Below are 17266 nucleotides of genomic sequence, written 5' to 3'. Positions count from 1 at the left end.
GAAGTGCTTGCTTGCTTAGTCCTCTCTTCTGTGCCTGGGAATGGTGTACTCTAGCTGTACAAAAAGCCCCACCATGATACAGATTTTATTTCCAACAAAATGTCTGGTGAACTGCAAGTAATTATCACCAAGTTGGCCTGAGGAAGGGAATTGCTTCTTTTTGACACTTGACCCAGTGCTAAATATTCTGTGATTTATTCTGTTCAAGCTCCTTCACTGAACAGGGAATAGCACCAAAAGAGCTTTAGCATCATTTATTTTATAGTTTAATACTGTATCTTGAAATCCCAGATTTTTCAAGAAGCCTGTGGGAGGTAGGTGCCCTAATCTCACCAAGTTTCCAAGGGATTTATTCTCCCTAGTGCTTTAAATCCTTGTAGAGAAAACTGCAATTTATGTTGGCCTGAATAAAATACAAGCTTAATTTTAGGCATGGGTCTGTGGAATTCTCATATTTGGAGTTAAGTACCCTCTCAGAGGTTAACTGAATCAGACACTTTTGTTCCTTTTTTGGCTGGCTGTTTCTTTTTTCTTTTTTTTAATCTCTCTTCTACTCCTACTTTCCTATCTGTCATTTTCTCGTTCTTCCATCTCCCTCCATTTCCTGCAGCATCCTTCACCCTGCTTTGGCTTTTCCTCTCTTTTTTCTTTCCTTTCTCCCTAAGGAATCTTCTTTTCCAAGTGTAGTAAAGTAGTGTTATATTTAATTTCTTCCTTAATTTCTTAAGAGGGGCTGGTAAGTAGCACACTAATGAATTTGGCAGCAAACACTAATTTGGTAGGTATTACAGGGGTCAGCATGGCATAAATAATCCTAGAGAAATCAAGATACAAACAAAAAAAAATAGATCTTTAGAAACATATATGAAGAAAACCAACGCCATTTCTTAGGACAGAGAAACCTGGAAAGCTGGGCATGTACCCATGGTTTGTAACAGCTTGATGCTGTCAATTTTAACCCTGACTTCACTCACTCACTCTCCCTTTTATGTGTTGTGCACTGATTGACTTTCTTCAGGGATTGCACCATAAACTCTGTAGAAGAGAAGCTGTTTTCCACTCTGTATTTGAGCAGTTCCTATTCAAATCAAACACTCACCTTAATTAAGGACACTTAAGGAGACTACTGTGATACAGTAGAGTAATTATTAATAATAGTGTGGCAATACAGCATTGCTGCAAAATCAGATGTATTCTTGGAATGTATATCTAAGAGAATCGCAGCTCAGAAGTGGACAGCACTTGTTAGGTGCTTCTTCTTGGACGATGATGTTGAAATCTGGGCACTTCATTATGGAAAACACTGACAAAGAAAGAGATTTCAAGGGAAAAACGACACTATGAGTTAGAAGGGAACACACTATCTTGTCATAGTTTAGCATGCCCTGAGCATGAGGCAGTGCATAAGCTGTGCAGAAGATGAAAATTCAGTTTTATGAACACTTCTAAGACTTGTCTTTGTCCTATTAGGAATGCCACCTGAAAATCTTGAAATTCCTTAAAAAAACTTATAGAAGAAAAATGAGCATGATTTAAATGTTTAATGATGTCATCTTTTCATTTACGTTTCACTACATTCTCAGACTATGCTAACTTAAATTGAAACCATAGTGATTTAGAAATGAAAATGTTTTGCTCTAACAATATAAAAACTGGATGCTTTGAAGCTGCCAGAACAATTTTCTGCCTTTCTTAACACATTATCATGGAATTCACATGATTTCAAAAAGTTCATCTCAAAGGAGCTGCCTTTTCAGAGAAAAGGGTTCCACTGATGTATTATCTTTGACCATCTTTAAAGCTCCTACACTACAGTTATTAAGAAAAAGCACATAGAGTAGTGATTGTGACACTTTCCAGTGGCTAGTGCCAAATTTATTTTTAAACCATTGTATCTCATTCTCAGCAATGGGCTCTAGTTTTGGTCCTGGTGCCACTGTTTTGCTACTGGCAAGCCATGTATAAAGTCAACTAACTAAAGACTCCCCGTCTCAGTTACATTCATGCAAAAAGGAAGGAAACTATTTAGGGTGGTTAATAAAGTATCACAAGCTGTAATAGCATAACAGAATAAGATAAGACAATTCAAGAGACCGACATGGGAGCTTTCCATGTAGTGCACCAGATTAGGTTGCTCCCTGAAGAGAACAAGTGATGTTTCCCCTGCTGGTGACATTCAGCCCCATTCTGAGAAGAGGACCACTACAAGTACAGTAAAGAGCCAGTGCGCTCTAGCAATCAGGTAACTACAGCAGATGACCTAAAATGTATCATCCTGTTTTATTCTGATTTTATATACTGGAAGCCTTTGCTTGGATACATCACCGTGTTCTTGAAACATATTACGAGGGAAGCCAGCACACAGACCCTTTAAATTGGGAGGAAGTTAGTACCAGTGCTCTTGTAAATGATTAAAAAAAAAATGGGGATAGAGTGGAGACTGACATTCGGAAGGAATTGGATCTGCAGCTATTGAATCGCCTATCCATTTCTGGCACATTAGAAATATGTGATTTGTTTCCTCTATATTAGCTGGGATATGTAAACATTCTCTGCATTACATAATCTTGGGTAGAGAAGCAAAACTGTAATGATCAGATTCATAAATTGTAAAAATGGTGTTCTCACCATTTATGAGAACAATAAATCATTCTGACTGAAAGCCAGGCTTGCGTTATGTCCATTCGGGTGTTACCTTCTGCTGCTTAGGGACAGCTCTGCTCGAAAATGAGAGATTGATTGGTCTGAAAGATGATATCCTGCGAAGAGGGCTTTCAGATGACATTGCCCTTTTCACTGACTTTCCTAAGTCACATTCTTTCTAAGTCTAGAAGTTTTTTTAGAGAATCATAAACCATGGATTCAATCTTGCACAGACAAGGATGCCTAAAAAAATTAATCCTCTGATTGACTTTTGCGGGACTAATTTGAGTGTTTTTCACGCATCACTTCAAGCTTTGGCTGGGACCTGGCATTTTTAGGGGTGTTTCCTCAAGTATTGACTACTCCTATGAAGTCATTTCACCCAACATGGGAAGACATCCACCTCTGTAGATGCATGGCCACTCTCCAGTGGTGCACGTCAATCTGGTGACAAACTGAGGCACCGTGGCTTATCTGGCAGGGTAAACAAGAGGATTTGGGCAGAGAAATGCTGGAGTGTACTCACAACACAGAGTGGCAGCACAATTGATGAAAATAACCATATTGTGTAAATTTTGAGCTAAATTTAGAGACGTGTTAATAATTGAGATGGATAGATTTATCTGTTCAAAATGTTTTGTGTTTAGACAATTAACAATACTTACTCCCTGGTTCCATTGACCAAACAGGTCTTTTGCTGCTTACTAAGGCCTGGCTCCATCACTTTCTCTTCTATTTTTCCTGCTGCTGGTAATTCACATGAAGGACTTCGTGATTCTACTTCACAGTCCCACTCCATGTTCTCACTTGCAGAAGTCTGTATACCCCAGAAATTGCTTCCAAGAAATGTTTCTCTTCTGTCATCTAGCTGCATGGTCATCTAGGGGGTTTCACTAGACTTGTGTCCTCATAGGCTTCCCATCGTTTATTAGACCTTCTCCTCTACACACTTTCCTCTGTTACTGACCCGAAGTATTGGGAACAAGTCTTATTTCTAAAGGTAATCTAGCTGTGGTTCTTCCTCCCAGTGACTTCTCAGCCTCATATGTATAGAGAGGTCTTACAGAAGTCCTACAAAGCAAAATTTTAATTCCTAAAATGAAAAAGAATTGACCGTTTAGCAGTCATATGTGATGCTGAAGTAACTGTTCAGTGCATAAGCTAGAACTAGTCACAAAATATCCTTAGAAATTATTTTTTTGATGAAAAATTGGATTTCTCTGAACTGTTTTTCATTTCCTAACAACTTTATAGTAAACAATGAGAAATAAAAATATATTTTAAACATCTCTAAGATAATAGATGTTTCCTTTTAACATTTAATACTGGTTTATTTTACTGCCTTATGAAAGAAGTTAGGGAAAAACTATTAGATTTAGTGTCTTTCATAAAGATATTTAAAATCACATTTGTCACAGGTAGGTAATTATTTTAACACATTTTTTATATTTGTACTGCTGAAAAATGGAAGTGTATTACACAGAACAGATTGTTAATCTATCTGAAAGAAGGATGTGATTCCTGGCAAGGTGTTTGTTGTGCCAAGATAGAGCTGAGTTGAATTCCTCCACAGAGCCACGCCAGTTGACACCAGCAGAGGCTCTAACACATTCTTAGGGAGCTGCTGAAATTCAGAAAAGTTTAAGAGAAGAAATCGATTTCCAGGAACGCTCGGTGAATATATTCTCCTTATTGTTGCACCTTCCTTATCACAATGCTGAGGGTGCTTGCTGGAAAACCACATCTGCAAAGGGTGAAAAACAAGCACAAGAAATATGCTGTGGATGAAACCACCTGGGCATTTACAGTCCTATGCCCCTACGGGTGATTCCATAGAGCCGTCTTGGCCGTGGGGCTCGTGTGAGGTTTTATGAGGTCCCACTCCTGCAGCTACACTACTCCCCACGGCTGTGCAACCTGCCAGGCTGGTGAGGAGAGCCGAGGCGAGCGTTTCAGTTTACCAGTTCCGAATCTTCATTTTCTCTAAATATTTAGTGCAGGCTAATTGGCCATCCATTGTCTGAGAGAGATGGGGGACGGGATGAGAATCATTTGGCTGAGATCGTGCAAGTTCAAAATGATGATTACGGGATTTGAGAAGCAACACTAGCAATTAAGCAAGCAGCAGACTGGAGGAAGTATACTTCCCATTGATTGTGCAGGCGGCGGCCTGGGGTGCCGTTGCCCAGAGATGCAGGTGTCAGGCGCTCCTGAACATATATCTTGGCAAGGACAGCAAAAAGGAAGTGGATGTCATATGGCCCCTGTGTATTTGCATGCTTTCAACTCCCTCATGGGTACCTGGGAACCTCTAACCTCAGGTAGCATGAGTCAGATCGCTGCAAAGCAGTTTTCCTGGACCTAGTCCCAAAACCCATCCCGAAAGAGCTGCTTGTGCAGGACATATCTGATCCTTAGGCAAAGTTGCTCTCTGGGAGGCCCGTGCGCTGAGTCCTGCGCTCGCTGCCAGCTGACTTCTCGGTAAATCCAGCTTTCTTTTATAGCTGGCATTTTCCGAAAGGCTGAGGAAATACCTCCTGGCGTAACACTGGGGCAGCTTCTGTCTGCTTGTGGGTTTGGGTTGACGCTCTCTGGATGAATCAGGAGATCGCAGCAGAGCAGTCTTAGATGTCCTGCTTTCCCCCTCTGTGGTCTGAAGGCATAAAAGTTTGATTGACTAAGCTGAAAAACTTGCAAAGTAATAACTTTTCTATTTTGTCCTGATCTGAAAACATGTTTTACTGAATATTCAGATAAGCTTTGTGCAACATGGGATTTGCATTTATTTTCTCCCTCAAGCATGTCAGATCAAATAGAAACACAAACCATACAACACAGAGGTCTCCTCGTGGTTTGCGCCGTTGTGTGCCGTCTTTTGTCGTAATTGGATAGGGCTTATAGCATAAATCTGCAAAAAAATACAGGCTAGAAAAGGCAATTGGTTTCTGTCTGACTTGTAAGCGTATTTCACACCATTTGAAAATGTGAAGTTGGAAACAGCTTGCAAGGGTGAAAACCTAATGTCGCCGAATGGTGGGATTTTTGCCATTGACATGAGTGGGAGCATGATTCCACTCATTTTTCATGCAGTATCTACTCTCTTTTAGGTCTTGCCCTCCGGTCCTTTAGTCTTTCAAATGGGTACTCAAGACAGTTTAAACCACACAGGTTAATGTTCTTAAATACCTGCCCACTCCTGACTTTCAGACCCAAAGACGATAAACTCAGTGCAGGAAAACATCCTTTCTTGTCCCGTTGATTATTTTCATACTTACTGACTCAGTTATGGGCTCATGCCAGAGGACGCGACCCAAGTTTCCTTTGTACGTACAGAGCGATGGTGGGGGGACGGGGGGGCCAGCACAGGGGAATTAATGAGCCCCCGGGGCTCTCCCGGGGCAGGAGCTGCCCGCAGCGCCCGAGCAACTCGCGGAGCCTGCCTGCTCCCCGGGATGGGCTGGGTGCTGCTGTGCATGCGTCTGCGGGCAGCGGGGCCGGGGCGAGCAGCCGCTCACACACGCCGGCTCCAGCCCCGCAGCCCCGGCGGCCACCCGGCCGCCTCGGCCCGCCGCCAGCCCACGCGTGGGGCGCCCCTCCCCGCCCCGCGGGGTGCCGCTCCCCGCCTCCGCCCGGCCCCGCGCCCGGGCGGGCGGCGGCGGGCGCTTCCCCTGCGCGGCGCGGCCGCGGCCGGGGGAAGGCGGCTCCCGCCGGGCCCAGCGCGGCGGCGGATGGCGGGGGGGCCGCGCCCGGCGGGGGCCGGCGGGGGCGCCCGCTGAGCGGCGGCAGCGGCGGCGGCGATGCCGGGGGGCCCGGCGCGGCGGGGCGCGCCCGCGGGGCCATGAGGGCGGGCTCCGGCCATGGCCCATGGCAGCGCGGCGGTCATGCTCAAGTGCGTGGTGGTGGGGGACGGCGCCGTGGGCAAGACGTGCCTGCTGATGAGCTACGCCAACGACGCCTTCCCCGAGGAGTACGTGCCCACCGTCTTCGACCACTACGCAGGTGAGCGGGCGGGGGGCCCGGCCGCGGCGGCCGCCGTCCCCCTCCCCTTCCTCCCCGGCCTTACCCTGCCGGCGGCGGGGGGGGCTCGGCCGGGGTGGGCCCCCCTTCACCCGCTGTGTTTCTCCCCTCTCGCAGTCAGCGTTACCGTCGGGGGCAAGCAGTACCTGCTGGGGCTCTACGACACCGCCGGCCAGGTGAGTGCCGAGCGCTGCCCCTGGCCCCCTCGGCCCCGGCCCCGGCCCCGGCCCCGCGGCGCTCCCGGCGCTGCCGGCGCTGAAGTTACTCGCAGGGCTGCGGTCCGGGCTGGGTGATTCGCGGGCGGGTTGGCGGGGGGGGTGGGTAGGCGATTGAGAAAAACCGTCTTTAAAAGAAAACCATCGATGCAACCCTTACTGGCGAGGGCGGGCGGCCGGAGGCGGGCTGCGTTTCTAGCGGTGCGTGGCCGGCTGCGGGGCAGCTGGGCCGGGGCGCCGGCGTATCGCCTGGCCCCGGCTGTGCCAGCGCTTGCGGCGCTCCGGGCCGGCATGCCCTGGTCAAACCCCCCGGAGTGCCGACCCGGCTTCGGGTGAGGGAAAGGTGCCTGGTTTAGCAGGGAGGGAACTCAAACGCGTCAGGTCGGATAGAGACCGAGACTGCCGCAGCTTGCTCTGTTTACACTGTACAGCCCTTAAATAGCTAAAAAGAGTTTTTCAACTTGGTGGCAAATAATAAAATGTAATTCTCGGGCACTGCCTTTCAGATAACCTGGGTTTCTTCTGCTATCCCTGACAATTCAAGTGATTCATTTGGTTAAGAATATTACAGCCTGTTGTGAAAGATGCTATGTCAGCATGTATCTGAAGCAACTTTAATGATGGATAAAATGCTTGATGTGTGGAGGGGTCGCCAGTGTAGCGGCTAGTAAAGGCCTCCATTATTCAAGTCACTTCTTGGTCTGCTCAACTCGCACGGCACCAGCCGTGGGCCGAGCACGGTCTCCTGGGTTAAAGTACTCCCAGCTCTCTGGAGATGCCTTATCGGAAACAACATAGTTTGTGAAGGGCCTGACCCCGGGAGGTGCAGCCGTCTTCCAAGGAGGTGCGGAGCATACACGGAAATGCTGCATGGGTTTTTGTAGAGTTGTGTATTCCTTATATTAAAACTTCTTCTTGCAGCGTGAGCATGTGTTTTGGTCTCACATGACCTCAGACATGCTTCCGTGTTGTAAAGAGCAACTAGTAAGATAATCTCACTGGACTCGCATAGACTGAAGCCGTATTTTTTAACCATGTTATTCCTATACTTAATTGAACAACTGCTGCCTAAATTAGTGTGCCTTTTTAGATCTGCATACAGCTTTAAGTAAGGGAAGCAGCATTTAACCGGTCTTTTATATCTTTGTTAGACCTGAAATCAGTAATAAAATTAATTCCATGAGAATTGTAGGAAACAGCCCCATTTCCAGAAAGCTGATACCTGAAGGGCAAGACTGTTCCCAAAAAGACTGACTTCATGATTGTCATCTCACTGACGTAAACACAAACCAGTAAAATTTATGCCAACTAAGTGCATTTCTTATTACTGTCATAGTCCTGTTTTTCAGTAGCAATTGGTTCAAAACAGAGCTTGTAAAATATTGCTTAAGTAGGTTACAAAATGAGGATCTAGTGCTCAGGCAAATAAAGCAGTTGGTTAATATGCAACTATTTTTCTCTTTTTTTATAATGAGCACTGGAAAATGTGAAAGCGACCCTAGCACTGCTGTACATATACATAGCTTATTTGTGGATGCTGTCTCAAACTGCTTGTGCTGGCTTGTTGCTATTAATGGGAGCATGTGTTGTTAGCTCTGTGTAACCTTAACTAAGGTGATTTTGTGGTATCCCACTCTGCCTGAAGGTGCTGAGTACAAAACTGAGTGACCTTTGGCCTCCTTAAAAGCTAGTAGGGTAAACTGGCCACTTTGCACCGAACAGCAAGCAAAGGTATTCCTATTACACTAAGAAAAACTGTTCAGTGTGAAATTGTATATCCAGGCGTGCAAAAAGTTGAGGTAAGCTTCCCCCTCCCCCCCCCCCCCCCAAATTTTGAGAAGTTGAAATCTTAAATTTGAATTACAGAGCAGTTTTTGATGTACCCAGCACTAGATCTGGCCTAATTCAGAGGAGCCTTAGCTCATGTAGGGTGTTCTAATGAGGCTCAGATGGTCTTGGCAAAACTCCCCTTTTAGTCAGACCTGCTGAGCTAATAAAATCTTTACCATTATCCCCATCCCAGTTCAGCATGTTTGGGGAACTGGTGGAGATCTGGAGCTGCCCACAGGAGCCCCATCCCAACATCCAGCACAACTAAGGAGGGGAGTCTGTGTGAAGATGCCAGTCCAGCAATTTCATTCTTTTAGCTGCTTTGTCAGAGAGCGTGCTGACAAGCCCATCTTCTCAGAGATATGTGATAACAGAAAGCTTACTTTAAAGCTTAAATATATATAGTAAAGAGCAGAAAAGACTTGAGTTGATGGTCCCTTCTCCATGTTGAGGAAACAGCGTGCTGCATCTGGTACCCGCCTGCTGCTTGCCCAGACTTCTGTACGGCTTGGATTCTTTGCTGCTCAAAGTCGGGATTTCTGTGCCAGGATACATCAATGCTTTTATTTCTAATTCTGTCACCCCCAAATTGTTTTACTGTAACATACTGGCCTGATCAAAACTTGGCAGTGCGTGATCACTGTGGTATCTAAGCAGTTCGCAATCTTCAGCGTGTTTATACTCCCAGCTCTGGACAGAGTACATAGGTACAATCTACAGATCTCATTTCAGGGGGGAGAGGAGTGAGGGTGTAAATGGAGGTTCAGACAGTGACCTACGCGAAATCCATGCAGGAAGCCCATAGCAGAGCAAGGATTAAAGACCTTTTGATTTTTAGCGGGTGCACAGCAGGCTCATCGCCCTGAAATACTGACTTATCAGCCTGTGGGTCTCTTTAGCTTGCGTGGTTATGTATTTAGCAACTTGTGACAGGCTTCTCTTTGGCAGAGGAGTTGCAAGCTTTTGAGTTCATGGCATCCAGTACTCATTTCTAGCTCACTTCTTCACAACACGGACAGGATCACGTGTAGTAACTATATCAATGACATAACGCCTCATATCTTTGTGAGTTTAAAGTAGGTTGAGAATAAATCTATTAAAATCCCATTTTTTTCCAGGTTATATATAGCAGGGGAAAATGCCACTAGCCATCACAAACTTCAGTTTATATGCAGACAGACCTTCCCGCCTTTGAGTGTGTGTGAGTTCAGGCAGGCTTTTCTCTGGCTGAAAATACTGAGGTCCTGGTTCAGCAGAAAATAGCCAGTACAGCTGCTGGGCAGTGGAGGCTCTCGGAGCCTGTTTGGGTTTGCAGCTGTGGAGGCAGGCTCCCGCGCCAGGGAGGCGGGTGGGAATTCGGTGGCGGTGGTGTCCGAGAGGACATTCCTCCAGCAATTCCTCCCAGAGGTGGAGCCAGCAGCTCCTTTTAGCCTTGCTGCTGTACATAGCCATGTGCTGAGACTGGGTGGGCTTGGAGTGGGTCCCGGTTTCCCCAGGAAGATGAGAACTGTGGAACCTACCTACATCGCCTGGAGCTGGGAGCATCAACACACTGAAGTTTAAACGTGAGGTGCTTGTGATACTGATGCTTGGATGCCTTTGGCTTTGCAGTAGCCTCTCTTGCTCTGGGAGACTAGCTGCTTGTCAGCACTGTTCTTCATTGAGCAGGGGTACGTGGCAAAATCAGCCTGGGAAGAGAACCATGGCTTCATCAGGGGTCTGTTAACTTCACTGTGTTGGAGTGCTTTTGAACTGGTGACAAATGATTATCATTTTGATCTTCCATACTACCAAAAATAATACTGCCAACTCTCATGATACTAAAATTTTTGGGAGAAATGTCGTAAGCACTAACGAAGAGGTGTGCTGCGTGTCCCCTTGCCATGTCCCAAATGATCGGGATAAGTGGGAGGACACATAGGAGTTACCTCTTGGAGGTTTCGCTCCATATTGAAGGCTGCTGCTTAAAATGGCAGTTGGGGTCCATCCTCCTCTCAGTCCCTTCTGCTGTGGGTTTTCATTCGTGGTGTCCCTGTCCTCCCTCAGTATGTGCTGACCACATACAGGTGGAAGCCTTGCTCTGTTCTTGTGTCTTTGCTGTGAAGGACTGTCAGGACCTGGAGGAAGGATGGGGAGGGTGCAGGAGCAGAGCCTGGGCTGCTCCTGCTGCCCTGGGAAGGGAGATGCTGAGGCATAGTGTGGCTGGCTGGTGCAGGCTTGGCACCAAGCCAGCATCTGGGCAGCGCAGAGCAGGGTACAGAAGGAGCAGAGTGAATCTTACTATGGTGCAGTGCCTAATAATAACATTTATATCCCTCAGCATCACTTACTGTTGTGATACTAGCGTGGCCTGGTTGGACAAAGCTGAGGTAAACTGTGTTCCTTGGCTTTCCACTTTTATTTCTCTGCCTTAAAGGCCCTAATACGTGTAGGACAAGCTGTAGGTCTGATACAATAAAGCTCTCGGTGCCTTCTCAACTGTCACCAAAACAGTAGCCACAAAGCATGCTAAGCACAAGAGCAGAATGAGCCACTTCTTGGTTCCTCTCAGCTCAGATACCGATGGTTACTCTCGTTGCAGCCGCAGCCATCTTAATTCAGATACACTGATTTTTTGGTTGTAATGGAGGCCCTAATGTTAAAAGAAATTTTATATTAAAGTTGGTCAGGCTGCTGAAGTGCGTAATGCTAACTCAAATATTAGCAAGATCAGTGCCTGCGTTAAGACCAGGTGTAAAAACAAATGGTTATAACTGTGAATGTGCCTGTGGGAAAGAGAGGGGTGGAGGTGTGGTTATTAGAATGGATAGTCACCAAACTTGCGGTGGCTGCTATAAATAAAACAAGAAATAGCAGTAATCTTTGTACTCCTTGCTGGCTGTTTGTCTTGGCTTTGGTAGGTAGCCCTGGTCTCGCAGGTACCATTTCAGTATCCCACTGAAAGGAGAGGCAGCTGCTGATCATTTTGGCTGGTCTGTTGTGAAACAGAAAAGTCCCTCCTCAGACCACATTACTCCTTCCGAGTTGCACCTACTGCGCAGCCGTAGCACCAAATGCAAGCCTGGAACATGCAAGCACGGTCTCGCACAATTCAAAGCTGCTGCAGAGTTGTAAACACCAAAACATAACGTGATTTTGGCAGACCTAAAAATGAAATGTTAGCAATTAACATCCTGTCCCCTTTCTGTCCCTCCCTGCGCCTCCCTCCTCCCACATGCATTTTCCCTCGCTCCCTTTACATTGTCCCAGCCGAGCTGGCAGCTGGCGCTGGGAAGCTGTGAGCTCATGAGCTCGCTCCTGGCTGGCGTGCTGGCCTATGAATAGCTCAGCCTCCGCTGAAGCTGCTCTGTGCTTCAGGATATTGCCAGCCACGTAGACTTAACGGCTCTGCAGCAACAACTGGATGTATGCAGATAAAATAAAAATGTGCCTAGATTCTCCCTTTGAAATTTAAGTTTTTCAACACAAAAGAAGGAGCTGAAGTGCCTGAGCTTACAATCTCTATGTCCAGAGTTCTCCAGACAAGTGTTTAAGCAAAGACAGGCTTTCCCTTTAAAAAGAAGGGGACTCGTACCTTCAGATTCGCTTTTAAAAATGGCCTTCCAACAGCAATAATCCCAGTGCAAAGCTTACATTCAAATGCCTCATTGTGAGCTGTGACTCACACTTTGAAAGCGTCGTAGCTTTCCTAGAAAGGTAGGTAAGTATTGTTAACGCCAGATGGGGAGTCTCAGGATGGGAGATGCTGCTCTGAGTTCCCAAAAGCATCCACTAAATATATGTTGGAAACTCAAGACAGTTCCATTTCATTTTCAGAGTGTCAAAAGCCCCACAGCACTTCTGAATAGCAGCACTGAGTTATGTTAAAATCAAATGTAAGGAAGGGATCTGTTTGAAAATGTAGATCCAGAATGTCTTCACCAAATCAACAGTAAGTTAATGGCAGACCAAAGTAAAGAACCCAAAGCAAACCAAGTTTGAGCAGTACTCAGAAACTTCAATTTTTGATATATTAAAAGCACATTTTTATGAAGACTACTGATCTAGAGAGACTCTTGCTAAACATTGATTATGTGGTCAGGTGAAAATCCCTTTTTCCTGGGTTAAGAATCAGTAGATATCCTTTAGTTTGTGACAGGAGTTCTCTCTGAATATTTTACTCATTTATAATTTCTTCGAGGTACAGTGACATCTTTCAGTGCTATCCAAACATCACCAGCTAAAAAGGCAACACTGAATACAAGCAATAATTATTGCTTTTCCAGCACAATGTTACTGCATATCCTCTTTCTTCCTGACTTCATTTTAAGATGGGGTGTGCACCTGCACTCATTTGAGTATCATGTACCTTACAGCTGTACTGCGGGAGGCAAGAGTGAGGGAATGGGACAACTGGGTAAGGTGGCATGAGCTGGCAGAGTTTTTCTGATAGAGAACATAGGAGATCCTGGGAATTTTCGGCAGGTCCATACTCAGATTTCTTGATTGAAATCTGTTGCCTTTGCAAAGAGCTCTTTATATTTTGGTAAATACGAGAAGTATAAAAAATGCACTATTTTGCATTTATAGCCTAACTTCTGATTCATCCTCCAAACTACATCTTAAAACAAACTAAATATAATTTAGACTAGAGTACTGCCTCTATAGCACAGACCTACAATGCAGAAGGACATATAATGTGTGTTAGGGTCCGATCCAAAGCTCTGTGTTAGCAGGCACCCTGTTGCTGATTTCATTAAGCTTTGTTCCAGTTCCTTTATTGAGAACACATGGACAAAGCGGACCTAAAACTTACTTCAGCAATAGTGAGGTGTTGTCAGTCCCAGGCATTCAAAATGATGAGTCAGCTATTCCTATCCGCGGACACCACTACCTAAAAAACCTAAGGAATCAAAACGGTTTGAGACTTTTTCTTTTGCCCTTTGCTGGATGTGGGTTTTCTTTAAGCCCTTGGGCTTCATGTATTCAAGTTTTCTCTATATCTGTGGGGGACTAGAAATTTATCTTTCATTTAAAGGTGAAAAGGATGTGATTTTTCTTTATGTGATCATGAGACTCCAGGAGCCTGGGCTTTAAGAAATAATATAAAGCACACTGATTCCAAATCCTGCAGTTTTATTGGGAATTATAAAAACCAACTTTACTAAAATGGATGCTTTGGGACAGAGCTTCAGGACTTTTTTTTAAACCTCCAAATTAGCAGTTACATTTTGAACAAAACTGCCCCTCCTATAATTAGAAAAAATGCAAAATGAGGGCAGAGAGGAGGGGACTTTTATCTTTTTACCACTCTGTTCAGTGGTTTTTTAAGCAGTCTATTGGTTTGGACTGGTGACTGGATGATTTGTGTTACGAAAAATGTGTCTGAACGCTACCTGACACTTGCAGCAGTTCTGAGGAGGTTGCGTCATTTGACACGTTAGCGGCTACTGTCCTCAGTCTGTTTTAGTCCTGCTCTGTGCCGTATCCATGTTGTGGCACTTGAGCAATAATTCTTTGCGATGGCTGGCATTCGCTGCTGTGTGTATAAAAATGCAGGTGGCAGCATTACTCTCAAGAGCAGAGGAACATCTGTCAGCATCCTAGGTGAGCTTATTGTTTCAGATGAATAAAACACAGACTGAAAGTGCCTCAGGCAGCTTGCGCTCTAAATTAGATGTAGCTGTGAATGCTAAAAGATCATCTGTAGGACTTAATGCTAGTTCCTTGTTGGTCTGATTTCCAGTTGGAATGCAGTGGCGGAGTCAGTAAGGGATGGATGCCAGGCGTGACCTAGGCTGCATCTTTAGTTACGACCAACAGATAGCCCAGCCCCGGGCAGCGAGATGGCTTACATATTCCTCACTTAAGAAAGAAAAACCGTAGGCAGTTTTTCAACTGCCTTAACATCTGCTGCAGTGACATTGTTGAGTGTTTTACCGCGTTCTTCAATGGAAGCTGTTAGCCCTGACAAATGGCGACTTGACATAAAACTAGGTGCAGAAGACTCTTACGAACTCCTTTAATTCCAGAAACTCTTTCACCATGATGAGTTTATTCAACGTGCATATGACGGCACCAGTACTCTGGCACTTCGTCTTCTGAGAAGCTGCGTGATGGGAATTAATCTTCAAGAGTCAGTGTCAGAAGTCAAGAGTCAGAAGGCTTAGTCCTCTGTCTTACAAAGCTGTTGCTCAACACTGGACAGAAGAACGTGCTTTTGGGCTTTATTTGTAAAAGATGAAAGGGAATGGGATACCTAACTGATCAGTCTTTCTTGTCCAGGCAGGATTTATATAGTTTGTAAATGAAAAAACGTCTGATATGATATGGATAGCTATATTAAACCATCTCTATTCCATAGTCTGTTTTCCCTGTAAGAACAGATTTATTGATGGTCATATTCTTCTGTAAAAATAAAGTGAAAGAACCCATCTTTCCAAAGAGCAGGTTCCACAGAGGATCTGACCAGATCCCCTGTGCCAGGGTGAATTTTATTTTTTTCCTTTGATGGCCCATATCTGAAAGAATGGAAAATCCTGATTTTTCATGGCTGCAGTCACAAAAACTGGGGTGAATTTCTTTCCTGGAGAAAGTGGAAATCGTGTGTGGGAAGAGTGCTGTTCATAACGTCACTGACGGTGAGAAAGGAACCGGCGCAGGAACGCACCACAGCCTTGTGATTTCTCATGGGTAGGGAGTGAAAGGGCTTGTCCATGGCAGTTACTCTGCCACTTCTTAGGAGCTCCATAGTGGATAAGCAACTGGTGTAAGATGTTTAAGTGAAACTGTGCTTGCTGAAACTGCTTGCAGTCAATTGAATCCATGTTCTGTTGTTACAGACATTAAAATAATAAGTCTTATAGAGAAAATTCAGGGACTTCTACTTTTAGAAAACCACAAAGAAGCCAGCAAGTTGAAGTTCCTGTGGTGATGGAAAGAAGAGAGGGAGTGTTCTGTTGAGGCTGTCTAGGAAAATAGTTTAGCATCACCACATGGCAAGATGTAGGATTTGGACAGTATTTAATCCCACATTAAGACTGGGATCAATTCTGATCACTTAAAGGCAATTTTGTGTATAATTAAAGGAATATTCTGTCCTTCTTGTCTCTAATGCTCTAAAATCCATCTTACTAGGCTCCATCTTCCAGCTAGTTATCCCTCTCTCTACAGAAAAGCATTTCAGACATGTAAGCAGCTGCACAATCCTCAAATATGCCAGAGGGAAAGTTTTGTCAAAAAAAAAATATCGTAATTCACAAACCCTGGGCTTTTTCAATGTATAATTCATACCTCCTTTGAACAGTCCTCCTCACAGGAGTTTACAGATGGATTTAGATCAGCTTACTTCATTTTTAGAATACAATGGAAGAGCACTTACCCTGCATTCTTGCAGCCTTTTCTGTAAATTAAAAATAGATGCTGGGCCCAAATCAGCAGTTTTTTGCACTCCCTAGGAAACCTGTGCGAACAAGCCACAACAGGACAATTCTGCTTTATTTAGCAATGGAAGCTGTATCCCCAGAAGCCTGTGAAGAGACAGAGGGTGTGTAGTGCACTTTTCCCCTGCAGCCAGGGAATAATCACACATCTTCAGAAGCTAGTGGCTACAGAGGTAGGCGACTGAAAAATAAAACATGGCAATCAGCATAACAGGGCTTGGGTTGCAGAATGTTTTATGGCAATACTGTGTCAGTCCAAATTGCAGCTTGCCAAATGGTCCTGCATTAGTGGTGCCTTGTGAGTGGCAGTGCCAGGAAGCCAGTGTCCTGGGGATGCTCCACCCTCCTTCCTTGCAAAGGGTTACAGCATTATACAGCCCAGACTGAAAAAATTCGGAGAGTTTTTTTAGCCAGGGAAGCAATTTGTGCTTGGCATGGGGCAGTACAGACCACTTCCCTCTCTCTCCTCCCCCACCCAAGCATCTTGTAGAATCAGAAACCACAGGGTGATTCAGCGGGGTGAAGTCTGTTTCCTGGTGTGCTTTTGGAGTAGGCAGTTGCTCTCGGAGGCTTTGCCTGGTGCTTATGGCAAAGCTGCAGATCAAGCCTTTAATTCCAAATAATCTGGGGGAGACAGCAGGATGTGTCCACTGGGGTAACTATGAGCTGTTACTAAGTCCCTGGGGCCCATGTTAGGTACAACAGTCATTATGGTTCACTTGTTATATTTTCCAAAATATTACAGGGGGCCTTCCGAAACGGAAATGTATTTTCAGGGAGGAAAACTATGAAAAATGCAGTCTTGAAGGATAGCTTTGAACTGCACTTCAAAAATTAAAGCATGGCAATTCATATTGAGAGAGGACTTTCAACTGTCGTTACCAAGCCCTACTATGAAATGGCTTAAAACTTGGATTTTTACCTGGGATTTTGCTCTGCAGAAACCAGCTAGTTACATATGTGTGCCCCCTTGAGACCCTCTGAGCAACAGTAGTGATTACCCTTCACTGTATGAAGGTTGGATTCCTCTAGCAATTCTGCCTGATGTCTATTTTTGGCTTCCCCGCTAAAAACAGATGGTTGGGAGTGAGAACCTCCTCTTATGATTGCTGTTGTAAGCTGTGAAAGCAACAGATGGTT

At 45.1% G+C, this 17266-nt stretch overlaps 3 protein-coding genes across 6 annotated transcripts in view; 1 reads left to right on the top strand and 2 right to left on the bottom strand.

Moving 5' to 3' along the window:
- TMEM247 (transmembrane protein 247) overlaps positions 1–3523 on the bottom strand; it is a 57760-nt gene extending 54237 nt beyond the window's left edge. Inside the window, exon 1 of the mRNA XM_075147925.1 lies at positions 3309–3523. Coding sequence (XP_075004026.1) covers positions 3309–3523 — 215 coding nt within the window. The remainder of the gene's footprint in view (positions 1–3308) is intronic.
- Positions 3524–6425: 2902 nt separating this feature from the next.
- Positions 6426–17266, top strand: part of RHOQ (ras homolog family member Q) — a 29227-nt gene continuing 18386 nt past the window's right edge. Inside the window, exons 1-2 of one of the 2 annotated variants that reach the window (XM_075146867.1) lie at positions 6426–6642; positions 6778–6836. In XM_075146867.1, the coding sequence (XP_075002968.1) occupies positions 6501–6642; positions 6778–6836 (201 nt within the window). In that variant the 5' untranslated portion in view covers positions 6426–6500. The remainder of the gene's footprint in view (positions 6643–6777; positions 6837–17266) is intronic. The other variant, XM_075146866.1, reaches the window with a different exon arrangement.
- The window catches only part of PIGF (phosphatidylinositol glycan anchor biosynthesis class F), a 31765-nt gene continuing 29883 nt past the window's right edge, over positions 15385–17266 (bottom strand). The window contains exons 7-8 of one of the 3 annotated variants that reach the window (XR_012673129.1): positions 16066–16213; positions 15385–15609 (exon numbers count right to left, since the gene is read on the bottom strand). The gene's annotated coding sequence lies outside the window, so the exon portion shown is untranslated. The remainder of the gene's footprint in view (positions 15610–16065; positions 16214–17266) is intronic. The other 2 variants (XR_012673130.1, XM_075146865.1) reach the window with 2 other exon arrangements.

Source organism: Calonectris borealis, chromosome 3 (genome assembly GCF_964195595.1).
Source record: "Calonectris borealis chromosome 3, bCalBor7.hap1.2, whole genome shotgun sequence".
NCBI lineage: Eukaryota > Metazoa > Chordata > Aves > Procellariiformes > Procellariidae > Calonectris > Calonectris borealis.
Note: the sequence above shows the minus strand (reverse complement) of the source record. Positions and strands in the feature narration are given on the sequence as shown.